Below are 22,162 nucleotides of genomic sequence, written 5' to 3'. Positions count from 1 at the left end.
TTTCAATTACTACTATCCCGTCACATTGAGGTTTGCTTATTTCTACCCCCTCCCGCTACGGCGCAGCCTCGAGGAGAGCAGGATACTTTGCTGTCCTCTGTCACAGCACCTAGAACAGTGCCTGGAACACAGCAGGCACTCAAATATTTAAGCATGTACAAGGTAAAGTACCCAAACTGAGCCTGGCCTTCAAAGAAGACACCAGTGAAGTTAGCGCCCCCGCGCCCTCCACACACCCAAGACATGCTGAAGTCACCTCCTCCACTCCTCTCCCTGCCCTGAGAGACGCAGGGACCTCTCCTGAGCTCCAGATCCTCACAACCCTTCACGTCGCAAAGAAACCCAAAACCCAAAACCAGAGCCCGGTTTCTCAGAGACAAGGGCAGTAGGAAACATGGAAAGGGGGGAATCAGAGCGAGCTCTGTGGAGCTGGACTGAGATGGGAAGTGTCAGTATGAACACGTGGTGTCTGACATGTACCTGTGACAGAGGGAGAAGCAGCTGTAGCTGCGTGTCACATCTGCACGTGCGTGTTTCCTAGCTCTGTCTGCTAAATCCCAGCGGCAGTAAGCCTCGCACCTATATCTCAGTTTCTAATACGCCTCCCATTAAAACGAACCAGGACTCCTCCAGAAATGGCTGTTTCCTCCCGGGCTGGAGCAGGAAAACTGCAAGATCAGCTAAGAACGTGTGTGTGTGTGTGTGTGTGTGTGCGTGTGTGTGTGTGCGCGCGCACACACGCGCGCACGCACGCGTGTAAGGAAAATAAGGAAAAGCTAACAAATGATGGGACCATGTCAAAAGGTCACAGCATTCAGCCGGAAGGAGATCCCATTGACCAAATCTGAGACAATCTGAACATCAAAATAAATAATGACAATAAAAGATTATAACCCACTGAATAAAACAAGAATGTCCACCCTGATGTAAACAAATAAATGAATAAGTATGTGAAAGAAAAAGAAGGGAAAACTCTTCCTTGTAGTAGAATACCAACTAAAAATGGGATAAAATAAATGGGATAACAACTGATTCAAGCAAGAATCATTTTGGATGCTAAATTGGTGGGTTTGATGAACAGGGTACTCCAAATTATCTCCCCACAAATTGCTTCTTAATTAAAGATGGAAAATAATAACTTTGTAGCGGAGAGAAGTGGCAGATACCGCCTGAAGCAAGTGATCAAAGTCTGCATCACCAACTGAAAGTACCTCGTGTGCCCCTGACACAACCCACTGAAAACACAGCACCTCTTCTGCGGTCGTCCCTCCAGGTTTGTATAACTTGAATCCATCAAGAAGACGCATTAGACAGATCCAAATGAGGGACATTCTATAAAATAACTGGCCTACTGTTTTCATAAGATAAAAATACATTTTAATAAAGGGAACAAATCGACCCTGCAGGCTCAGACATTTGGGGGGTACTGAGAACTGGCATTTCCTACCTCCTGCCCCCACCTCCCTGGCATCTCGGCGTGTGAGGGAGGATGTCAAGCTGATCCTGGGAGGAACAGAGGGTAAGGAAACTGTGCTCTGGCTAGATATTTCTCCTCTGGGGCTGCCTGGCTGCCCAGTGGTTCATCTCTGGTGCCTCCTGGGCATCCCTGCCCAAGTCCCCCGAGGAACACAGGCATGCTGCCAGGCAGGGGGCAACAAAGCACACCTGCTGCTGGAGAGACAGGTGATGGAGGTGGCAGGGATGAGAGGGGGTGCGAGGGCGGGTCAGCTGGAGGCGAGCAGGGAGGGAAGGAGGCAGAGTAGAGAGTAGGTGGTCAAAGGACAAGAAGGAAGAAAGCCAAAGAAGATGGGGTGGCGCCAGGGGACAGGAGGAGGAGGGGGTCTGGAAACGTCTCCGGTTCCTGGGTCTCCATCACCTCTTGTCTGGGGCACGGGTCTGTGTACTGTTCCTTCAGACTACCTAGGTATTCTTGTTGGGACACTGCCCGCAGCCACACCAGAATCTCATCATCGTCCCAATCATGGAGCCCAGGGGCGGAATGAGGGCCCAGCATTCCAGAGAGGGCAGAGGACCACGAGGCAGGAGGTGGCCCAGTTGGTGCCTGCAGGGAACCGCCTGCTTGTGCCAGGGGCACAGGGCAAAGACAGTGCCCAGGGCAGGGGCCTGCCACGCAGCTCAGCATGCAGCTGGGGTGCTGAGGCTTCACAATGTCAGTATCACGGAAGACAGAGACAGACTGAAACGCCGTTCCAGGTTAAGGAGCCAACAGAGACAAGTCTACTAAACGTGATGCACAATCCTGGACTGCATCTTGGAATGGGAAAAAAAAAAGCAGCAACACAGGACATTAAGACAATGGCAAATCTGAATAGGGGATGTGGATTAGATAATACGGTGTCGAAGTTAAATTTCCTTATTTTTATAATTTTACTGAGATTATCTGAGACTTACCGTTCATCTTAGGAGAGAGCCTGAAGTATTTAGGGGTAGAGGGTACAATGTCTCTAATTCTTTCTCAGACAGTTCAGAAAACATTACGTGTGTGTGTATGTATATACAGACACACACAGATTTATGTGGGGGAAGGGAAAGGGAGAGAATCATAACGCAAATGGGACAAAAGGTTAACAACTGGTAACCCTGGGGAAAGGGTATGCAGGAGTTCCTTGTACTATTCTTATACATTTGAAATTACGCTGAAGAGAGTCACGAAACCTCAAAATGCCCCAAATCAATCTTCTCCCCAAGCGTAATCATTCCCGGTGTTCCCTGCATCACAGAGGTACAGCGGCATCTAGGCGTCCCTCAAGCCCCAGACCAAATCCATCACCAAATCCAGCCCAACCCTCCCCTTCTCGCAATCTCAGCTCACACCTCTTGGTCCTGGCTCTCGGAACTCTGCATCTGCACTACTGCATTACTCCTATACTTGTCTTTGCAATGTTCACACCTGTCCCCACTCCAAGCCATTCTCTACTGGAGCCAGAATCTGCTTATTTCCCGTAGGCAAACTTGAGCACGTCACACACCCTGCCAAACCTCAGGGTCTTCAATGACTTCTGCTTCTTTAAGGACTCAAAGCCTTCCTCTGACCTACAAGAAAGACGTGACCCTGCCCCTGGCGGCCCACTCGGTTCCTGGAACCATGCACGCTCGGTTCCCCTGCAAAGCCCTGGCACGCTCTCGTCACCACTGTTCAAATGCTCTTTCTCCCTATTCTTTACTCCCTTCCAGATTCTTGGGGGCCGGTGATCCATTCAGTTTGGTCCAATTTCCCCCCAGTAAAGGGAAAGAACAGAACAGTTATCCTGCCTTTCCTGTACCTCAGAAAATGCACTTTCACTTCCGAGGCTATTCAATTCTGTTATAAAAGATGCATAAGTTTGTAAAATGTATGTGAAACCTGTTAAGACATTTGAAGTATAGATAAGTACTAGTAAGCAAAAAGTTGTTAATCATGGACAGAACTCAAAGAACGTATCAAATAAAGGTAAGTGATTAGCAGCATATGTATGTTAAACATAGTAAGGAATGGAAAAACCAAAAGATACCTAATATTCACGAGGTCCCAAGGTGCTAACTATTCATGATACACAAGATACACCAGGCAATAAATATTCATGATATATTAAATATACATGAGGCTAAACAAACAATAGGCAATGAACACTAAATATACATGAACACTTAAAATTCATGAATGCTTAACTGGGCCACCCATCAGTGACACACATTCTGGCCTACGTGTGCTCTGCCCAAGGCGCACAAGACCCAAGGCTATTCATCAGGCTTCCCGACAAGCCACAGCTGTGGCAGGCATGCATGTCCTCTGCGTCTCTGGTGGAGCAAGTGTGCGGCCTTGTGTCACTGTGGGCCTCCTTGTTCGAACCTCAGCGCTGGTTGTTGTGACCGTACCATCTGTGGGCAAGGCTGATGGAGCAGAAGGAGACAGACAAAGAACGAGGCGTGGTATGCTGCAGGATTCGGGGAGGGTGTGTTAATTCACCCCCTCTCTTTCCTTCCCCTCGCTTCTCCCTGTAAACTGATTTAACAATCCATGTGATTTAAGCACTCTGATTTGGTCTGTGAGCCTTCCTGCTCCGTGACCTCCAGGGTGGGTGCCTGGCACTTCATCGTGGGAATTTCTCCCCCAGGGCACCCAGACATTTAATACAGGGAAGAGAATTCCCACTAACAAACAAAGAAGTCATGACACAAAGAGAAATAACAAGACATTAAGTGCCTCCTGGTGGAAGTATACAAACCTATGGAGTATGCAAAAAAAAAAAAAAAAAAAAAAAAATCAAACTTGAATCTGTACAATTCTCTATATTTAACTGTCAATGTATAAGAAATACAGGGAACAAAAAGAAACCTGTTAAACAGTACCGTGGCGATCCAGGCCGTGGGAAACGACAGGAGAAATACTATGGTTTCTCCAGTAAGTAAACTGTAAGGAAAACAAAATTAGATGGAGAGGGAGCCTATATATTTTAAAAACTTAGAGAGACATACCAAATTGCAAAGGATGGTCCCTATTTGATACTGACCGGAACAAATGAACTGTAAAACAGAAAAGTGAAAACAAAAAGATGACTGGTGATGTGGAGCTGTGTGATGACGGCAGGACCACGGTAAAGTTTAAAAAGGGAGCGCCTGGGGACTTCCCTGGTGGTCCAGTGATTAAGACTTCACCTTCCAATGAAGGGGGTGCGGGTTCGATTCCACATGCCTCCGGGCCAAAAAAAAGACCAAAGCATAAAACTGAAGCAACACTGTAACAAACTCAAGAAAAACTTTAAAAATGGTCCACATCAAAAAATCTTAAACAATAAACAAATAAAAAAATAAAAAGGGAGTCCCGGGCTGCCGGAGACACTAGTATGTTTATAGATGCAATGACACGATGTCCGGGACTTGCTTTAAATAACCGGCGGTGGGGCGGTGGAGGGGGTCGGGGGGTGAGCCGCTGGCCATGGAGGTCAGACGCGGAGTACAGGGAAGTTCGCTGTCATCGTAGGTGTTTGCGATTTGCCATCGTCACACGGCTTCGTTTGCTTGAAGAGGAAGGAGGAGGCAGGACAAGGGCAGAGAAGTTCCTCTGAGGAGCCCTGGGTGCCGTGGGACAGGACGTGAGAGAGGGCGGGGCGCGGGAGAAGCCTGACCGCCCCCGCCCCGCCCCCCCCCTCCCCCCGCCGACCCAGGTGCGCTTTCCGTGCCGCAGTGAACACGTCCCCGGCCGCCCGCTCGCTTTCCTCCCCCCCCCCCCCCCCCCCCCCCCCCCCCCCCGCTTCCCCTGCACACCTTCCGCCGCCGAGCTGCGAAATCCCGAGGCGCCTCCGGCTGCGCCTTCACCCCCCAGGCTGGCCTCCTGTCCCGCTTCCTCGCTTCCCCCTCTGGTCACTCTCTGCGGCTCTCCCGTCCTGGGGGCCTCCCCACACTCTCCCGCGGGGTGACTGGCACTTACCCACCCTGCGTATCTCCATCACCACCTCGCCTCTCATCCCGAGATCTTCCGGGCCCCACGCGGGGCTCTTCCAGGGCCCAACGCACACACCCCCGTCGCGGCGCTGCTCTCTCCCGCCCTCTTTCCCTCGCACACACAACCTGGCCCTCTCCCACTGTTCTGTGCCTCAGCAAGGAAAGTCGGTCTTCCCACGCCCCGCAATACCATCTTTCCTTCGCCGTGTCCAGCCAACCACCAAGTCTCACTTTGACGCGCATCACTTCCTTCCGTATCCATCCGCCTTCAAGCCGCTGCCACCTCTCACCTGGGCCATAGCAACCTCCTAACTGCTCCCCCTTCACAACCCTTCGTCTCCCTCCAATGCATTTTCTGCTCTGTATCCAAGACATCTTTTTCCTCGCTGTGGTCAAATACACGCAACATTAAAATCACCATTTCAACCATTTGTAAGTGCACTCCCCCGAGATCTTTGAGAAACAGTCTTCCAACAACATTACCAAGTTTAAAACACAAACTGAGTGGCTCAGGGTCCAGGAGGGAAGGAGACTTTCCACTAGACCTAGCCTTTTATACCTCTGGACTTTTGAATCGGTGCCCGTCTCACCTCTTCAAAAAATGTTAAGTGTCAAAAGTAAAATTTCAAGAACTTACAATCAACACCTCTAAAATCTATGTTAAAAAAAAATGGAGGTAGCTAAAAAGAAAAAAGGATATTTCTGCTGTTTCAAAATCTGTTACAATACAAAATTCTACAAAACACGTAAATTAGAGAAAAATTTACGAGTCAGCACCCTCGTAATATGAACGTCATAGAAAAAAAGAATGGAAAACAAGAAGACAGTTGAAAGAGAGTCTTGAAAGTAGTAGTAAAATGCCAGCAGAAAAAAATGAAACCATCTACTTTGAAACTTTCCTTTGCTGAGGACAAATGTCTTTTAAAGTATTTCAAAACATTTCAAATATTTTTTATTCAAGAGCCTAAAGTACTCAAATTTGCTTGTAATTCCCATTTTAGAGATAGAAAATGGTTTGAAGGAGACGGCCGGGAGTGGGAACGGGGGTAGATTCAAAGTAACTTTTTAAGATCATACACACACATTGCCAGGAACCTGTATTTGTTAAATATGGAGTAAGGAGACGAATACTTTTTCAGTGAACTGAAATTCTATTTCTTTACCTCAAAAAACCATTTCAGGTGCTTCATAAACTCGACTAGGCCTAACACTCGGGGTGCAACCGTGAGGGTTACAGAGGAGTTCGGTTTTCTCTCTAGTGCTGGATTCCCAGCCTCTGTTTTATTTTTCCCAGTTCATAGTTGAAAAAAAAATTTTTTTTTTATTTTTGAATTTTATTTTATTTTTGTATACAGCAGGTTCTTATTGGTCATCCATTTTATACACATCAGTGTATACATGTCAATCCCAATCTCCCAATTCACACCACCACCACCACCCCGTCCCACCACTTTCCCCCCTTGGTGTCCATATGTTTGTTCTCTACATCTGTGTCTCAATTTCTGCCCTGCAAACCGGTTCATCTGTACCATTTTTCTAGGTTCCACACATATGCATTAATATATGATATTTGTTTTTCTCTTTCTGACTTACTTCACTCTGTATGACAGACTCTAGATCCATCCACGTCTCTACAAATGACCCAATTTCGTTCCCGAAAAAAGTATTTTTAATAAAAAGAATTCTTTGAAATTATTAAAGAAATACAATCCCATTCCACAATGGGAAACAGAATATCCAAAGGTAGCCTAAGTGTGAGGTGGATCAATTCATGTTTCAATGTATATGCTTTTTCTTCTAAAGAAGGCAAAACAAATGCTTATCATCATGACTATTCAGCAAGCAGGGGAACTGAGACAAAGACTTTAGGAAAAGCCCCCCAAAAAGGGAGCAGGTGGTAGAAGGAGAGCTGGAAAGACACTGCAGTGTCGGGGTGTCGCCCTTTAACCCAGAATGTTACGTTGATGCAGAATGCGTGTTTAAAAAGAAAAGGAGAAACCATGCAAGCACAGGAAGGAAAGTGCTAAATGTGATCAGTGAATACAATTATTATCTCAGCAGAAGCACCACGCTGTGACTACTAACAAATGTGTAATATTAATTTAAAGATCATTATTGTAATTTACCAATAGAAAAGGTCCATAAACTAGTACCTAAAAAACTAGATCCACTGGTGGGGGGGGGTGGGGGGGTGGGGAACGACCCTGAAATGACAGACCGATGCTAAATATGTTTCCTATTTCTGTACTAACTAATCAAATACAAACAGGTTCGTTGAAGAAAAAATTAAACATACTTTAAATTCCACGAAAAACCAAAAATTTAGACTTACATTTGAAAGGTTTTCACGCTTTCTTTGTGCCTTCACTTCCAGTATTATACTACAAAGCTGTAATGAACTCTAGGAAGAGTATAACACAGAGGTCAAAATACAAACTTTAGTATAATAAAGGTTTTGACTCTAATTTTTGTTCCATCATTTACCAGCTGGATGATCAAGGGCAAGTTATTTAACCCCTCTAAACCCATTTCCTCTTTTATAAAAAGGGCAAACTATCATATCTCCTAAATTCTTATTTTCCATTTGAATATCTGTGAAATCAGGACACGTTGTAACAAATTTGTACTTTAATGTCCAAAAAACCTTTTTAATTGAAGGTGTATCAGTGTATCTCACAGTCTTCATAGCAGTGATTCTTAAGCTGGGGTTGTATTGGCCCCAGGAGACACTGGCAATGTCTGGAGACATTTCTGGGTGTTACAACCTGGGAAGAAGTAGGAGTGGGGAATACCACTGTCACCTAGTGGGTAGAGGCCAGGATGCTGCTAAAATCCTACAATGCATAGGACGGCCCCCTCAACAAGGAAGGAGCCAGCCAGTAGTTCTGCAGTGGAAACCCTACCTTAGAGTGGCAGAAGAAGAAATAAAATAATATCTACTTAATAGGGTCGTTCTCAGAATTAAAATAAGGCATATAAAATGTTCAAAACTGTACTTAACACTAAGTATGTGCTCAATAAATCATAGTAGCTTTTTCAAAAATCCAGTGTGCTTAGGATAATTTATTTATCTACTAATCAAATACCAAATTCCCTAACGTGGCCCTTCAAACAATCCCAATTTACCTTTCAAGCTGCATCTCCCACTACTCATCACATAAACCTCCTCCAATCCTGCTGGTCTATGTTGTTGCACTAAAGGTACTTGGGTTCCGAGCTCTGTGCTGGCACACAGACCACGTGCTCCACCCGCCACCTGTATGTGCCACTCAGGCATGGTTTAAATACCTGCAGCCTTTGACACTGTTAATAAGACCACCCGCCTGGAAACTTTCTCCTTCCAGGGCCTCAGTATCTTTACACTTTCTTAATTCTCTTCCTAACTCTTTGCTCTAATTCCATCTTCTTTTCCTCAGCCTCCTCCGTGTTCACCACCCTAGATTCTGTCTCAAATCTTTTCTATCGCTCTACGGCGTCATCTACTTCTGATTTCAATTACACTTTATAGGCAGAAGATTCCCAAATTGCTATTTTGTAGCCTCACCTGGTCAATCATACTCCCTACCCACATTTACAGCTACCTACCTTACTAGATTTCTCAGATAAGGTATCTGGCCAACACATCAAGCTTAAGGTTCCCCAGAACAAAGCTGACTTGCCATTTAACTTGCTGCTCTCCATCTCTGCCAATGGCACTGGACTCACCCTCCCAGTCACCGAATCTCAAAAGCTCAAGTAACCTCATTCTCCTTACAACCTCAGGGGACCTCATCCTCTCCCCATGCACCCCAAATTCAGTCATTTAGAAACACTAGGTGGCTTCCCTGGTGGCGCAGTGGTTGAGAGTCTGCCTGCCAATGCAGGGGACACGGGTTCGAGCCCTGGTCTGGGAAGATCCCACATGCCGCGGAGCAACTGGGCCCGTGAGCCACAACTACTGAGCCTGCGCGTCTGGAGCCTGTGCTCCGCAACAAGAGAGGCCGCGATAGTGAGAGGCCCGCGCACCGCGATGAAGAGTGGCCCCCGCTTGCCGCAACTGGAGAAAGCCCTCGCACAGAGACGAAGACCCAACACAGCCCAAAATAAATAAAAATAAATAAAGAATTAGAAACACTAGGGATTATACCTTTGCAGTGTTTTTCTATCTCTTGCCTCTTTTCCATTCATTTGACTTCTCCCCAAACAGCACATGGTAAAGTGGGCTGCCTGAAATCAGGCTCAGAACACAGCACCATAAGCTGGGTGGCTCTGGGTGAGTCCCTAACCCTCTGGGCCTCGTTTCCTCATCAGTAACACTGGAGTGATGGGCAGTTTCCACCTCTCAAGGCTGGCATGAGGATTAAAATGAGATGATACACGGAAAGTGACCGACACACAGTAAGTACTCAATTAATATTAGCAGCATTTCCGCACGGCTGCTTCAAGCTCTCACGATCTCTTGCCCAGACTCCTACAAGAACTTCCCAAACAGGCCTCTCTGCAATCAGTCTCTCTTAACCACAGTGCTGTCCGCTGACAGCACATCCTTCACACGTGCATGAGAGTCAGGTGTGAGACAAGTTTTTGAGAAAACGTGTTGGGATATACAAAGAAATGAAATAAGGGTTATTTAAAATAGCAGATGATTTTATATTCTGCTATATGTTTTGTAGTTTGTATCAAACTACATGGTATGAAAGGGAGAATGATCGTTGATAAAGTTGAAATGATAAAGTGACACTAGGAATTGGGCCTTAAGTGCCATGTTACGAACTCCAAATGCTGGGAATTCCCTGGCAGTCCAGGGGTTAGGACTCAGTGCTCTCACTGCCATGGCCTGGGTTCAATCCCTGACTGGGGAACTGAGATCCTGCAAGCCTCACAGACCTGCCTCCAAATGCAAGAATTTAGTAAGGAAGAAGGTCGTAAAAGGGTTTGCACCCACCATTTTCCCCAAAGCACTTAAAGCAAACTCAGTAATATCACTGCTAAATGGGTTAAGCTGTTCAAATACATTAGACACAGCACAGTTTAACTTCCCCCTCTTCCGCAATTTGCTTAAAGTATCTAATTGGTTTACAGATTAAAATTCACCTAAACAAACTTATTCTTCATTTGATCAAAACTGTACCTGCATTCTTCCACAAAATAAACTATGAAGATTTGGGTTATTTGGAATATTTTTAGTGTAAAGAAAAAGAATATGATTCCAAGCTCTGATAGAAGACTTCAAATTAAGTAAATACTCTATTTGCTTTCTAGGTATTACAATGCTACCGCTTTATTTACTTTTTATAGTTCAGTAACTTCATTCTGTGCCCAAAATTGATTTCTAGCTATCATTTTAAATGAATTTTCCAACATACGGTTCTAAAATTGACTTCTTTTTAATATGTCAAAAGTTAGAAACTTTCTAACGGAGAAAGACTAAATTGGTGCCTGAAGACCGGACGTGTCATCATTAAAGAAGTGATTTTAGTAAATCATAACTTAAATTTGGGCTAATGTTTTGAATGATTAACTGAATACCACTAGCAATACCTCTGAAATATGTTGTCTACTAACATCTGCCATATAACGGTGTCTGCAGCAAATGCAGAAAATTTACATCAAAAGAAATGAAACATTACATTTTTTCAACTCACTCCATATAAATTTATACTTTGAAAGACTGTTGATTAAAGAATAAACAAAATGTACAAAGATAACATTCTTAATAATATAATTTCTTGTTACTAAGTGACTCTTAAGGTCTTCTAAACTTGATTTTCATTCCATTTTAAATATGACTTTCATCCACTCTGTTGCCAAGACAACTGTAAGTACCAACAACATTCATCTAAACCATCTCAGAGTGTGTTAAGATCTGCCCATCCTTTAAAGAAAATAAATCAATAAGACTTCTAACGCGTGCTGTGTGCCCATTCTGCACACTGGCAGATGAGAGGCTTACTGTGCAGAGCGGGGTAAACAGCGCAGACTTAAGAGTCAGAAAGACCTGCACTGGCCCACGGGATCCACCGCTTGCCAGATGTTTAACCTTGAGCAAATTCATCTGAGCTTCTTCCCTCACCTGCAAAATGAGGACAATATCTTTCCAGAGGGATGCTGTGGGAATAAACGAAGCAATGTGTTTGAGGTATCGGGCATACAAGAGGCATGCCTGCCCTCACCAACGCCATACCCTTCAGTCAGACAATCAAATCAAAGCTCATGTCTGCCCGTACTAAAACTGTGACCGTGGGGAAGTTGTTTCACCTCTCTGCACTGGCGTCCTCTCTTTTTTAAATGAGGAGTACGCCACCTACATCACAGAGCTGCTGTAAGTCCCAAATACACGACACAATGCAAAGCATCTAGTGCAGTGCCCAGGCACAACACACATTCCACTGATACTCTGTTCCTTCCTCTTCTCTTCTTCGCCAAGTGTGTTCAACACTTGTTTCTCAACTGGTCCAGGATCTAGTAAACTTGCCTGACAGGTATCCAGGGAGTAGGCCGTTTTCTGGTTAGGAACCCTTGTGAATCCAGGGCAACACTGTGACATCTGTACTACAAGTTTCCTCTCAGTTTCAGAAGGAAAGAAAATATTTTTGCTATTCCCTCTGCCTTCCATTTTGTACACATTGCTTTTCCACAGAGGTCACTATATCAATTTCACTCTTTCCATCTTTTCTAAATACTTAAATAGGGACTTCCCTGGCAGTCCACTGGTTAAGACTTCGCCTTCCAATGCAGAGGGTGCAGGTTCAACCCCTCGTCAGGGAGCTGAGATCCCACATGCCTCCCGGCCAAAAAACCAAAAACATAAAACAGAAGCAATATTGTAACAAATTCAATAAAGACTTTAAAAAATGGTCCACATCAAAAAAACCTTAAAAAAAAAAAAAAAACTTAAATAGCTTTCATTTCTCCTCTAAATGGATATTAGCTTCAGTATGCTGCTTAAGTTAAAACCAAAATACATCTATTATTTTCACCACCGATATCAGTGGTGCCAGAAAACAAAAATATACTAACACTTTGTGTTTCCTCCCAGGTGTTACTCTACACATTTAGTTCCAAAGAAATCTTTAAAATCTAAATTATTTCAAAATAAATTTTTTATTATATTTACTCCTGATGCTAGTTTTAAAACCTTTAACATCAGGACCTCCCTGGTGGCACAGTGGTTAAGAATCCGCCTGCCAATGCAGGGGACACGGGTTTGAGCCCTGATCCAGGAAGATCCCACATGCCGCGGAGCAACTAAGCCCACGCGCCACAACTACTGAGCCCACGTGCCACAACTACTGAAGCCCGCATGCCTAGAGCCCGTGCTCTGCAACAAGAGAAGCCACCGCAATGAGAAGCCCGCGCACCGCAACGACGAGTAGCCCCCACTCACCGCAACTAGAGAAAGCCTGAGAGCAGCAACGAAGACCCAACGCAGCCAAAAATAAATAAATAAAACCTTTAACATCTTTCTACTTCAATATCAAAGCATGATAATTCAAATAAAACAAAAGCTGTCATAAACACAAAATCACTGTAACGTGAAGTTTCCCTCAAAACTAATTCAAATAGTTTTCTAAACACTGAGATTCATTTGCTAGTTAACTAAATATGCAGCCCTGATAGTCACCTGTGTATGTATCCAGCTGTGTATGTTTAAACAGTAAGAATGAATTAAAACATTTACCCACAAATTTTCACGGTCCTAAAATTGGAAATAAGCCATCCTCTTCCCCTCAAAAAAAAAACAAAACAAAAAAACCCCTGTATTTAACATCTGGAGAAAAATCTGTAAATATAAGAAACTTCTCAATAAATATTTTACACATCCAATATTTATTAACTAGGCCACAGAAATCTTACAAAATAACTCAAAGTTATTAGATGAAATTACCTTCCATGAGCATCTCCACGTGAGAAGGCAATGCTTTCAGAGCTCCACAACATGGGCTCCTAAAGCAACAGCTAAGGAATTACAACAGGAGGCCCTTTTCCTGTCATTTTGCAAAGACTGGGTAAAGGCGGGAGTGTCTGACGCCTACTGTCCTATACAATTTGTGTCAACAGCACATGCCCTCCAAAAACTCTTCTATTTAAAAAAAAAAAAAAATCCCACAGTAGGGAGTTGTTGTTTTTCTTAATTTATGAAGCCAAAATATTTGGGAAAAGGAATGTGTCTGAACACGAAGTAAAAATAGGACATGACACACAGCAAGCTAAATATCGGGTTTTAATAACTGGTTTAATAGAGCCTGAAACGTGTACGGGAGGACACGGGCTTCAAGAATGACGACAAAAATTAATACTGCGCTCCGACAGAGGCCACGGTACAGTCCACGGATCCTGAATCGCAGCCATGGTTACAAATGTCAAAATCAATGTAGTCTGTGTGCCATCCACCTCCTTCCAATAATAACGAAACCAACTCAGATTTCTCGGTGGTGTAATCACAACTATGACTGTGGGGGAAATGAATGCAGCACAATGAGAAAAATACCACAAATTAAAACCACCCCATGTAAAAACATGACCAAATTGGTCACTGGGAGGGGGAAAACAAAAAACAAAAAAACACACCCACTTTTGCTATCCAATAAAAGGAATCTGGCCGCATCCCACCTGCCCAAATCAAGGGCTCCTGATTGAAGAGCAAACCTGCGTTATCCCCCCTCCTTTCTTCTCCCATCGCGTCCCCGAGCCTGTGCGCGGAGACACGCGCGAAGGGGACCAGAGGATGGGAAACAAAACGGGGACGCGCGCAGCCTGCGGGGACGGAGGGATGGAGGGATGGGGGGCGGGCACCACGTACCTGTCCCGAAGGCCTTGGCCACCAGCCAGGCCAGATTGCAGGCGATTTTGGCCCTGGAGAAGTCGTAGTGGTCGAAGGGCTTGATGGCTGGAACAATGAACGTCCTCCTCCCGTCCCGGGGGTCTGCAGCATCCCCCATCTTCACGCGCTCGGGGCGCCGGCCCGCCCTTCACATGGTGCTGCCGGCCGCGGGGTAGGCGCTGGGGGGTGGGGGTCGGGGTCTGGGTCCAGGCCGGGGTCCGGGCCGCTCAGAGCATCGGCCCCGCGCGCCCGGCCCGGGATGAGGCGGCGCCGCGTCCGGCCGTCCCGCGAGCCTCCCGCGAGCGCGCGTGCGGGCGCCTCCCCTTTGTCTCGGCGCGGCCGGGCCCGGGCGCGGCGGGGGCGTCCTCAGCGGTCACGTCGCGGGGGCCGTCCCGCCATCGCGCCTCCCGCAGCGCCGCCCTCCGCTTGCGGCCCTGCCCTCGGGGCGCCCGCCGGCCGGAGCGCGGGGCCGCTGGGACTCGCCGGGGACGCGGCCGGGGGACTCGGGCGGCCCCCACCCGGCGCAGCCGGAGCCGCCGCGGAGAACGTCAAAGTCCCTGCGGCGCGGGCGCCGACAGCCGTCCCTCCTGGCGCCCGCTCCCCGCCACCGCCGCGCTGCCGCACCGCGCCCTCCGCCTTGCGGACGCCGTCAGCCCGGCGCTCGGGCCCCGCCCGGCCAGCCCTGCCCCGCGTTTCCCCTGCGGCCGCCCGCGCTGTAGCCGCCTCCGCCGCCGCAGCTGCGGTTTTCCAGCTGCCGCACTGGACCGAGCGACGGCGCGGGTCTGCGCATGCGTCCTCGCGCGGCCCGCCCCGCCCGCCGCCCAGCGGGGGTCCCGGCGGCCCGCGGAGCATGCGCGGTGGCGGCGGCGGCTCTGCTGCTCAGCCGAGTGCACATCCTGGCGTCCTGGCCCGGCGTGCGGCGGCCGCTGACCCTGCTGGAGAGGCGGGGAGGGAGGGGGAGACGGGCCTCGCTGTGGCTTTCGTGTTTTCCCGACGCAGTGCTGAGGCACAGAGAACTGATGTTTATTAAAATGCTTATTTGGTGGCACACACTTTGCTGCCAACTTGTGCCTAAACAATTCCATCTAGTCCTCTAAGTAACCCGAGGGGGTGGGTGTGATCGCTGATTGCCCACAAAGGTATAGGGGTCAAGTGGGGTGATTAAGTCACACGTGAGGCTTGACCAGGATTGAGGATCTGGGAAGCTCCCCACCGGTGTTGATTTCATGACTTTAGGATACTTTACTCCATGCTCTCCACTTAAATGTCCTCCCTCGGGAGGGGGGGCACATCCATCAGCGCCTCCAAACAAAGCATCAGTTCCTGCACGAAGCCAACCGCATGACCTGGCATCCACAAACCCTTGTGGCTGCATTTTGTCAGAGCCGCTCCGTTATCCCGAAGGGGCATCTTCTCAGATGTCAGTGTCCTGGCTCGGCCGTGCTCCTTCTGTCCCCTTGGCTCACTCCTACTCGGCCCGCAAGGCTCTCACAGGAATCACCTCCTCCTGGAAGCCTTCCCTGACAGCTCTTGATCCTCCCCGTCAGGGCTGCCAGGCAGGTGCTCTTCTGTTCCCAGAGCACCGTGTTGTTCCGTCCCAGCTCCTGCACATACTGTACATGCAACCGTCTAGGACTTGTCTGTCTTCCCACTGATGACAGCGTCTATCTCCCACACCCATGTAGGGCCCAACCCATAGTACTTGCTCAATTAATGTACAAGGACTCGGGATGGATATCATCGTAGTTCACTCTTGTTGAGCTTATTTAACTCAGAATTCCTCACAGTATCTCCTTTCAATACATTATCGAATTTTAATCATTGTCCAACCCTGTGTTATCTTCATTTCACACACATACAAAAAAGGAAAGCTCAGAAAAATTTGAAAATTACCCCATATCACACAACTAGTAAACTGGTTGACCCAAGATTTGAACCCAGGACTGTCTTACTCCAAAGTCCATGCTTTAACTACTAGGGCTTCTCTGGTACTCCCTGCCCTTAAGATGGAAGCAGGACATACGAAATATGGGGGGTGGGGAGGGGGCTTTGGACCCTACTATCTAAAAGGGCAGCTCCACTGGCAAGCAGGCGCCTTTGATCCCTACAAATACTCCCCCGGAACCTAGTAGGGCATTACAGATAAACCTACTAACAATATGGGCTACAAAAAGAACGTGAGTGACAAGAATAACACACCACAGGGTGGTTGATGTCATTTTTCAATAAGTGAATGAATATTAATAAAGTATTTCTCATGGGCAAGGCCTTTTGCTAGATCATTCAGGGGATAATAAAACTAGCATATGAATAATAGTTGACACAGCACATTCATATGATAACTACCTTAATTCTCACATCCATGCTGTAAAATAGGCGTTATTACTATCTTTCAATTCTAGATACAGGACTGAGGATCAGAGGGATTAAGTTGCGTGGGCAAGATTTCATGGTTGATTCATACCTGAGTCTGACTTCAAAAACAAGCACAGGTCTTCTGGCTCCACTCCCCGGGCTCCTTTCCCCGTGCCTGTTCCCTCCCCAGATTATGGAGGCTGACATGTACATAAATAAATATAATACAATGACGTAAAAGAGGTAAGTGCACATAAAGTGCAGAGGGAACATCCGGATAGAGGGATCAGGAGGGTTTCGCAGAGACTTCTGTTAAACCGAATGTACTCAAGTTCACCTTCAACGAAATCCTAAAGTGACAAGTCAAATTAAGAGAAACCTATATACTGGAAAGGTTGAAGAGAGATGCCAAAGCATTTCACCAGTCACCGTGACCATCTGCAAACCAATGCAAGATTCTCGAGGCCAGAAACCACGCCCAACCAACTCTATGCTGTGTTTGTGACCTAGCACAGTGCTTCGCTCACAGAGGGTGCTGGGTGAATGCTTGTTGAATTTTACTGAAAACGATTTCAACCTAAATAAACACGATGAGGAAGAGAAGGAAGCACAGACAGTTGCTCTGCTTGTCCTTTGATTCAGTGGTGATGCATTTAGTAGCGATGGCATAACTATGACCCCAATTGGGGGGGAGTGTGTGTAGGAATGGAAGAAAAAAAATGCCTACACAAAGAGCAGCTTTTACTTTCAGGGAGGCTGTGAAACTTGGGGTCATAGTAGGAGGCTATTATTAACAGAGAAACACCCTGAGTACAAAGAAGAAGGATTTACTTTCAGGGAGACAGACACTCTAATAGGGTGCTCTTTGTGATACCTTCCGAATGATCCCTTTTAACAGTTGGAAATCTCTGCAGAGTACCGCTGTCAAAAAGAAACACTCTCCGCTGCCTTCTTGAGGTATCTGACTTCATTAAAAATCAGAAACAAAACCCAATGATTCTTTGCGCCAGCTTGTCCAACTGTACAACCATCCCTCTATTTTTTAACTCCAGGCTTGGAATCTATCCATCAGGCAACAGTTACACTATTCCTACATGTCTATTCCTCCTCCTCTCTGTTTTAAAAGTTGATCTCCTTTCTCCTGGAAAATCCACAATGTCAGCCAGACTTCCTTCCTTGGGGCCATCCTCCATTTCTCTGTCTTTGGATAGACTCATAAATTTATTCATTCATTCATAAGCCAATATTGATTGAGTACCTGGGTGCTGAGGCTGCAGTGTCGAACAAGAGAGCTGAGAAAGCAAATTTTGAATGGGAAAACTGAGAGATCTCGGGGCCTGGGCAGCCCAACTCTCCTCCCGTTGGCATGATTACATCTTCATAGGCTCAAAGCCTCGTTACTTCACCCACAGAAATCTTCATTGAGTCCCCTCGGAAACAGAGAAACACTAAACACTACACTACACTAAGCACTACAGTAAGAATGCACGTTATTTCTTTAACTGAATGCATGTATTCACATACTGTCATCCATTTTCAATAAGTTACACTAACAGGAGCTAATGCTTATTGAGCACTCTGTGTGTATCAGGCCCTGTTCCACATACATTAACTTATTTAACCTTCACCACAGCCCGATTTTCCTCATTTGGCAAATGGAGTAACCAAGGTACAGAGGACTTAAGGAAGTGGTGGAGACCTTATGTTATTTTGAAACTCAAGGAACTAGAATAAGTCACCTTTGAATCAGCCAGGTTAAGAATGACTGGCAGGGGTGGGGTAGGTTTAAAAAAAACCAAGAATGCTTAGCTAACCGATGGCAATAAGATGTTAAACTGGCTGAAGTATAGCCGCATCTGGTAAACCAAGTTGGGGTAGAAGAGTGTGGGCCGAACGGCGGGCACTCCATCATTTCTAGACACGGTTGTGGTTTTCGCCCACAGAGCTAACAGAGTTTTACAAGGATTACCTCATCAACCTCACAGCGACTCCAGCAAGGCCTGTGTGGTCTGAGGCCAAGTGTGGAGCTGGGGCAGCTGAAACCCTGGGATCCCCGAACCCTCCCAGCAGGGCCCCGTGAGTCAGTGTCTAAACCCAACCGAGAAGCCTGGCCCTCAGCTTCCCAGGGGCGGCCCTCCCGTTTCCCAGATCCCTAAGACCTTTGTCCTTTATTTATTCCCTGCTCAAACCTGAGTCTCCAGTAATGGGCAATGCTTCTACCACTTTCAGAATCATTGAAGACGGGTAAGGATGTTGGAGGAAACAGAAAGAACACCAGTCTGGGGGAACTCCCTGGTGAGCCAGTGGTTAGGGCTCTGCGCTCTCACTGCCAGGGCCGGGTTCAATCCCTGGTCAGGGAACTAAGATCCCACAAGCTGCATGGCGTGGCCAAAAAACAAAAAATCAAACAAAACAAAAAACAAAAAAGGGAGTGAGGGCTTCCCTGGTGGCACAGTGGTTGAGAATCCACCCGCCAATGCAGGCGAAACGGGTTCGAGCGCGGGTCGGGGAAGATCCCACATGCCGCGGAACAACTAAGCCTGCGCCACAGCTACTGAAGCTCGCGCACCTAGAGCCCGTGCTCTGCAACAAGAGAAGCCACCGCAGTGAGAAGCCCGCGCACCGCAACGAAGAGTAGCCCCCGCTCGCCGCAACTAGAGAAAGCCCGCGTGCAGCAACGAAGACTCAACGCAGCCATAAATAAATAAATAAATAAATTTATTAAAAAAAAAAAAAGGGAGTGAGGACCCTGGGGTCCACTACTGTTTGTCCACATGATTTGGGGGAACACATGTCACTTCTCTGCTCTCTGATTTCCACTTCTGTAAAACAAAGGAGGTAGAGTTAGGCAAATTCCAAGGTACTCCCAATGCCAACAGGCCACAATGGGAGGGTGACATCTCTGTACTTTACCAGACCATAACTGAAGGTTTAATCAGTCAGCTGGCTAGCGTTCAAGATTTAAATCTTTAGAGCAGACGTTACTTTTTTTATTTCCAGAAAGCATTATGATAGGATAATGCAAAAAGGCTAGGGGAGGTTACAGGACAAGAAATGGGGTCCTCCAGTGAAGGCAAGGACCAAATAAAAACTGGAAGGGAACTTCCCTGGCGGTCCAGTGGTTAAGACTCCACATTCCCAACGCAGCGGGGAAGGGGGCATGGGTTCAATACCTGGTGGGGGAAGATCCCACATGCTGCATGACTCAGCCAAAAAAAAAAAAACTGGAAGAAGTCTAGCAAGAGGGGAATGTATGCAGCTGTTTGTGGGTAAATCCGGTAGTTCCGCTACTTGAGTCATCAAGGTCTAGAGTTTTAGAACGTCACCTAGTCACTCATGAAGATTTTGTTCTTTTTATCAAGTTCTTGATGGAAACATCCCACATATCCACCAGTAGAGGATTGTGTCAAGACTGATCAAATAAATTACGCTGTACATCGGGATCATATAGAGAGATCTCCAAGACATCATATGGTCAAGTAGAAAGGGGGGTGCAGAGTAGTAGGTTTTAGTTGGTATTTAGAAAACATGCCTGATATGTTACTATAAATTCAGATTATGAAGAATCAGGTATATATTAAAATGTGTGAAACTATCATAAAATAACAATAAAAAAATTCTCAGTACTAAAAAAACCGGAAAACCAAAAACCAAAAACAAAAATACATATTCATTGACTCTCCATGGATATTCCTGAACGTTTGAACAAGAAATTGGAGGAGTAGGTGAGAGACCTAGGTTTCTCTTTATATGCTTTGGTACCTTTTGATTCATAGGCATCTTTACTCATTCCAAATATTAACTTAATCTATTTTAAACTCACCTCTTCACTCTTTCCTGCTACGTGGCTTCGGCTCCCCCCAACCCACTGACACTGTGCTCACAAAAGTCCTTCACGAGCTCCTGTTGTGACTCCTGTGCTCCTGTTTCTTTGGCCCCCGTGACGTGTGGCACTTACAACTGCCCCTTTGTTCCTGAGGCCATCTTCTCTCTCAGGTTCTGTGGGCTCCGGGAGACCCGTGTTCTCTCTGCTGTCCTTCCAAGCCCAGCAGAGGAGACGGTCAAAACTCAGCCCTTGGCCCCCTCCTTCCTCTACACTCCTGCTCCTGGCATCACAGGGATGTCTTTATGGCTTCAACTCTCATCACTGGACCAGGCGGTTCGCTAATCCGTGTCTCAGCTTCTGACTCGCACGTGCTGCTAACGTGTGTCATCGTCCTTGAGCCCTGCACCCAACCAATCCGAATATCTCTCACTTCCGTTCCCTCTCATCCACTCCCGCTATTTCTCACTTTCTGAGCCCACAGGTGAATGTGAGAATCTTCCTAAACCTGAATTTTGGTGATTCAACAAATATCCACAACCAGCAAACTTTCATGGTTTCAGACTATGTGTCTGATACTGTCCTAGGTCTTTCACATACTGCAGCTTATTGAATTCAATAATAAGATAGCATGTACTTGAGGTATTAATCACATTTTACAGCTGGAAAATGGAGGCCCAGAGAGAGTAAGAGAATTCCTCAAGGTTTCATGGGGAGAACAGAGCAGACACTCAAAGTCACGGCTCCTGATTTCAAGGTCAGGAATCTCTCCATCCGCACACACCTGCTTGCTTGCTCTGCCTGGCTTCCTAGACGTGGTCTAAACATTTGCCTTGATTCTGAGGATCCCCTACAAAATGGCCTTCACTATGTTTGTATTTCCCCAGTACTCTCCAGTACATATCGAGCCAAATTGCTCTCAAGACCTTGAACATATTGAATCCTTTCCCAGGCTTATTGGTTTGGATGATTTTTTTTTAACCTCCTTCCATAACACCCTCCACCAGACCAACATGAGCTATCGAAATCCTCTCATCTTTCAATATCTGCCTCAAATGCCACCTTCTCCATGAAGCCTTCACTGCCCCACCGTTGGCTTCCCGGATCGATTTGTGCCCTTTTACGGTAAGTTTTGTCTTGAATTATAATTCTTTCTGTGCACCATAAGAGAAGAGACAATCTTCTCATGCAGCTCAATATTAAAAAAACAAACAACTCAATCAAAAAATGGGCAGAAGACCTAAAGAGACATTTCTCCAGAGAAGACATACAGATGGTCAGCTAACACATGAAAAGATGCTCAACGTCAGTAATTATTAGAGAAATGCAAATCAAAACTGCAATGAGGTATCACCTCACACCAGTTAGAATGGGCATCGTCAGAAAATCTACAAACAACAAATGCTGGAGAGGGTGTAGAGAGAAGGGAACCCTCTTGCACTGTTGGTGGGAATGTAAACTGATACAGCCACTATGGAGAACAGTATGGAGGTCCCTTAAAAAACTAAAAATAGAATTACCATATGACCCAGCAATCCCACTACTGGGCATATACCCAGAGAAAACCATAATTCAAAAAGACACACGCACCCCAATATTCATTGCGGCACTATTTACAATAGCCAGGTCATGGAAGCAACCTAAATGCCCATCAACAGACGAATGGATACAGAAGATGTGGTACATATATACAATGGAATATTACTCAGCCATAAAAAGGAATGAAATTGGGTCATTTG

The 22,162-nt window shown here is 46.4% G+C and overlaps 1 protein-coding gene across 1 annotated transcript in view; it reads right to left on the bottom strand.

Moving 5' to 3' along the window:
- The window catches only part of CAMSAP2 (calmodulin regulated spectrin associated protein family member 2), a 110,029-nt gene extending 95,016 nt beyond the window's left edge, over positions 1 to 15,013 (bottom strand). The window contains exon 1 of the mRNA XM_068541876.1: positions 14,225 to 15,013. Coding sequence (XP_068397977.1) covers positions 14,225 to 14,363 — 139 coding nt within the window. The 5' untranslated portion in view covers positions 14,364 to 15,013. The remainder of the gene's footprint in view (positions 1 to 14,224) is intronic.
- Between the last annotated feature and the right edge of the window lie 7,149 nt (positions 15,014 to 22,162).

Source organism: Eschrichtius robustus, chromosome 3 (assembly GCF_028021215.1).
Source record: "Eschrichtius robustus isolate mEscRob2 chromosome 3, mEscRob2.pri, whole genome shotgun sequence".
In the NCBI taxonomy this organism is placed as follows: Eukaryota; Metazoa; Chordata; class Mammalia; order Artiodactyla; family Eschrichtiidae; genus Eschrichtius; species Eschrichtius robustus.
This window is presented reverse-complemented; position numbering and strand designations above follow the sequence as displayed.